Source organism: Brachyhypopomus gauderio, unplaced genomic scaffold (assembly GCF_052324685.1).
Source record: "Brachyhypopomus gauderio isolate BG-103 unplaced genomic scaffold, BGAUD_0.2 sc411, whole genome shotgun sequence".
NCBI lineage: Eukaryota > Metazoa > Chordata > Actinopteri > Gymnotiformes > Hypopomidae > Brachyhypopomus > Brachyhypopomus gauderio.
In genome coordinates this window covers 1-4,562 of record NW_027507232.1, presented here as the reverse complement: position 1 = coordinate 4,562, position 4,562 = coordinate 1, and the positions used below count along the sequence as shown (strand labels likewise).

The 4,562-nt window shown below is 42.7% G+C and overlaps 1 protein-coding gene across 1 annotated transcript; it reads left to right on the top strand.

The window, feature by feature from the left end:
- Nucleotides 1–1,663: 1,663 nt before the first annotated feature.
- LOC143505623 (F-box only protein 50-like) lies at nucleotides 1,664–4,556 on the top strand (the record flags this gene model as incomplete). The annotated part of the gene is given in 8 exon segments (XM_076996197.1): nucleotides 1,664–1,717; nucleotides 1,719–1,809; nucleotides 2,475–2,561; nucleotides 2,789–2,882; nucleotides 3,461–3,559; nucleotides 4,073–4,211; nucleotides 4,442–4,480; nucleotides 4,482–4,556. Coding segments are annotated over 8 exon segments (678 nt in total), but the record flags the coding sequence as incomplete, so codon positions are not given.
- Nucleotides 4,557–4,562: the final 6 nt, after the last annotated feature.

Genomic DNA, 4,562 nt, shown 5'->3' with positions numbered 1-4,562 from the left:
TACTGATTGCATAGTAATTCTAACATCCATTTAAATCTAATTAGGCTTTATACCCAGAGAAACAGGAACGGCTCATCAGAGCAAGCACAGTGCATAACCCAGCACAGCTCACCAAGCCTTTCTACATCATGAATTACAAAACATCCTGTATGTTGATTCACAGAACACATTCACAGTGGTATGTCAAAAGAAGTCAAACACCATGAACAATGTATAAACCAGAGCCTGCAACTAGATAGCACCCTCACCCTGCACACCGAGTCTGTCTGGAGTCTTTGATTTTTTTTTGTTCACTATTCTGTATTTTAATAAATCAGGCATTAAGCTTTCCAATAGTGTGTTTATTGTGAAAAGTGCAAATGCAGTGTTTGATGATTACCTCGCATATATATTTGCTGTTGTAATCTTTAGTGAGAGTAAGATTGCTTCCTGCTTAGTTGAGACAACCATTTTTTTCTCCTCTCAGTATCAGTGGGGAAACCATACATTTTTGCTCCTTTCTCGGATCCATTGGAGCATCCCCATGCAGCACAGCAAACCACGGTGGACACTACACAAACAACACGATCGATATCACGATTATATATATATAATATACAAGATATATATATATATATATATATATATACAAGATAATTTATATATATAAATATCTCGTATATATATATACGAGATAATTTATCAATGTATCAATGTATTTTAATATGTCATATACTGTCTGGATGTAAATGTAATGTGTTTTACCCTTTTAAAGCAGATTTCTGCACAATGAAGTTCAAAGAAAAAATTTCCTTCTGTCAGAAAATGTACATTAGACATTTAGATTACTTAGGTCCCCAATACCATGGGATTACAGAAATCACCATGATTTAAAGATATGTTAATGTTAGAAAATTAATCTAATCTGAATTTCTCACCCCTTCCTGTCCCTCTAAATATATAAATGAACGTTAATATATAACAATTATTAAACAATCAAAGCATTAAACAGCAATGTGCCTAAAGTTGTCGCTATATGTTCACAATAATCCTCAAATCGCAGTGTGTTTATGCGCTCAAATTGAACTTCCTGGAACTATCTGAAGCCTCCGTGAATCACGTGACCATCAAGCCTTTTGAACTTCCGTTGTGGCGACTCTCTCTATAGGGCTGTGGTATAAACGAACTAAAGGGAAACCTAAATAAATAACAAAACACTAACAGTCTCGTGGCAGTGGGCAACCCGCTTCGGAGTCCATGACAACGCAACAGTTCAACATATAGGAATGTAGGTTTTGTAGGTGTGGCATGCACAGAGAATAATCTTTGAACCCCAGTTATCTTTACTGGCTTAAAGTTGGGGAGGAGCAGGGCTGTCAATTCTAAAACTGTCTGCTAGTTTGTTAAAATGTTCTCATTTTTTTGCCATAAGAGCAAAATAATTCTGAGATTCTAATATAATAAGATTCTGCATGTTGTATAACAATCACTGAATCTCTGCTACACCCTCAGCTAGAGGAACCCCCCCCCCCCCCCTTTAAGGTGTGGGGACACACAGCCACTGCGGCGCTTGTCATCAGGTGGTGATGGCAGGTTTTGCTGGTATGGTGGGTGGGGCAGGTGTAGATAAACTACACCTCCATCTCCCTCTTCCTGCTTGTGCAGTACAGCGGACACATCTCTGATGGAGGCAGAGTGGAAACTTAAGTGCGATTCGGAGTGGCACCTGGGCGCCAACGGGGGTCCCCATGCCCGACAGCGTGGACTGGAAAACCGTCTACGACAAAAGACCTTTGGAGCGGAACTTGGTGAAGAACCCCAAACCCCACGGTAGTTAACGGGGACGTTACCGGGACTTTAACGTGCAAACGGCCCGTGAACTCGCGTGCATGGGGTATCTTAAAATACTCGTTTGAAATGGCTTATCTGGCCCATGCGCATAGATAGATGAATGGACTGGATGTCTGTCTTTAATCCTTTTATGAGATCGAGTTTAAAAAGAGGATCTGTTCTATATTACCAGCTGATGTTGCGCCAGCTGGACGCAATTGATTCAGTTTAGCATTTAGAAACGGTCTAATAAATCTTGGTGTGAATTATAGACGTTTAAGCTCATGCCACAATTCATCGAGGCAACTGCTACATTTTGACAACTGGGTTTTTGATCAAGATTTAGGATTTGTAGAAAACTTTTTTTCTTGAACTAGCTACGTTAGCTAGCCAGCTACAACATTCAAGCAAATTCAGTGGGTTTTTTTTAGCTGGCTGGCTAGCAGCAAATATATTTCTGCCTCCGGTTATTCGTTGCCTGTACATGTTTTTGGGGATTGAGGTTTTATGTGGTTGTCAGTCTTGACTGACTTGATTTCATGATTGAATTTAATTGATTGATTGTTAAAACTTGTAAATCCTGTAAAGCTGCTTTGTGACATGTGTTGTGAAAAGCAATATACAAATACATTTGATTTGATTGATTTTTGTTGTGGTTTTTACAGACGTGACCCACGAAACTCCGCCGCCCGAGCGCGAGTTTACGGGAGCGCCCCCTACAGGCGGCGGCCCGCCACAGGTAGAACCGACAGGTAAACCTCAGGCTTTTCAAGAACAAGGTCATACAAATGGCCACACCAAGTCCATTGTAAAGTCTCCTCGTGTTTTGAGCTGACTGTGGATTAACAGTGATGCCCTCTGTCGTACTCGAAAGTCCTCGTTGGTTTTTGTGTGTGTGTGTGTGTGTGTGTGTGTGTGTGTGGGACTAGCTGTGTTGTCACTGGTCAGTAAATCTTGGCACCCTGGCTCTCTGCTTCAGGTGATTTCACAGGTTGGACGACCAGCACAGAAGTGTTACCGTATGACACAAGCGGGATTCCTCCAGGTGTGGTGATCTGCCATTTGCCACAGTTTCAGGTAAGGTGGGGTGATCGGCGGTGCCTTAGGATTAGAGTTGGAGGGTGTGTGAGTAGAGTCTTGAAACCTGGGGAGTCCCATTGTTTTGATATTTAGCTTGTTTGATCTGTTAAGTTGCCATGCTAAAGCAGGCAAACATGGGCTGGGTGTGTGTGACCGTCAGGAAGACTAATCTCTCTCTCTTCTGTTCACACTGGCTTGATTTGTCTGGTGTTTTTGAACTCTCCCCTTTTGTAGCCAGGTGATGGTTTTGGTCCATTTCAGTTATTTACACAGAATCTTCATTAGTGTCTGAAGATACTGTGATGGAGGTCACCATGAAGCCCTCCTCCTGTGTACTGATATGATGAGTGTTAGGAAGAGGAACAAACTATCGGGACAGGGGACGGGGGACAGGGGACAGGTGTGGGAACTGAGTCTTTTCTGTGGTGGTGTAAATATGGGCAGTCCTGCAATAATCTTAGAAGTCCATATTGGCTCAGTCCAGTTTTATAGAGCCTTAAAGGTGCTTTGTTGCGTTTGTGTACAACACTGGCGTTCTTGTACAGATTCACTTTAACCCCCCCTCCCTCCCCAGGTGGTTTTCTATGTCCCAGCAGATTGACCTGAAGGCTGAGGGTCTGTGGGATGATCTACTAGACACGTTCCAGCCAGACATCGTCATCGATGACTGGTGAGTTATGAGTGCTTGTTCTATAACCAGATGATATCATGTAAATATAAGGAGGTATGAAATGTTCATTTTATTTGCTACATTTGTGTTGGTCTGTTTTTTTTTTTTGTTGTTGCTACTAAGTAACACATTATTCGAGGATGAAGAATCAACCAAGTGCAGATTGTGCATGTTTGTGTATAATTTCATGCGGAAATCGGGTTGTTGATTCACCTGCATGTCTTACTAATCGATGTTGTGAAGCATGAGACCCGACACACACAACCTAGTGTCCATATCAGAAGTCATATAACCCGTACTAAACCACTGTTGGCTGAAGGGAAGTGAGTCGGTTGCCAGTCAGTTGAGAAACGTGGGAGTTCATCCTGTTTCTCTCCCCGATGCTCTGAGTTCTGCTTTAAGCAGGGTAATGAATTTCTTAACACGCAACTTAACTTGCGTTGAGTGACTTGTCAGTGAAGCGGTTTTGTAACAGTAAAGTCCTGTGGTGTGTGTGTGTGTGTGTGTGTGTAGGTATGAGGAGAGTCAGCTTGACGCTTCAGTCTATGAGCTTCATGTGAAGTTGCTGGCCGCTGATCACCAGACGGTCATAAAGGAGCACCACTGCACTCCCACAGAGGACCTGGAGAACTACTCGCACACCTGGAAACAGGTGACGCGCAAACGAGCAGCCAGACGCAACGTCCCGTTACCTAATTAGCTTTTACGTCCTTGCAAAAACACTCGTATGAAGCCATTTTGCGGCTAGTTCTCAAATATCTGAAGCGGCAAAATGTTATTCCCCTATAAGTGCATATGGTTAAATGTAGAGTTAAACTGGTGTTTGCAGTGTTGTTGGAGTTAATGTGTGGTCTCTACCTAATTGTGTGTGTGTGTGTGTAGGTTTCCCATACGTTCTCAGGCTATGGGCCCGGTGTGAGGGTACATCCTCTTCGAGCACAAAGTGAAGAACAAGTTCATGATCGAATTCTTCGGTACTCTGATCACGGACAGCTCAGTGGTC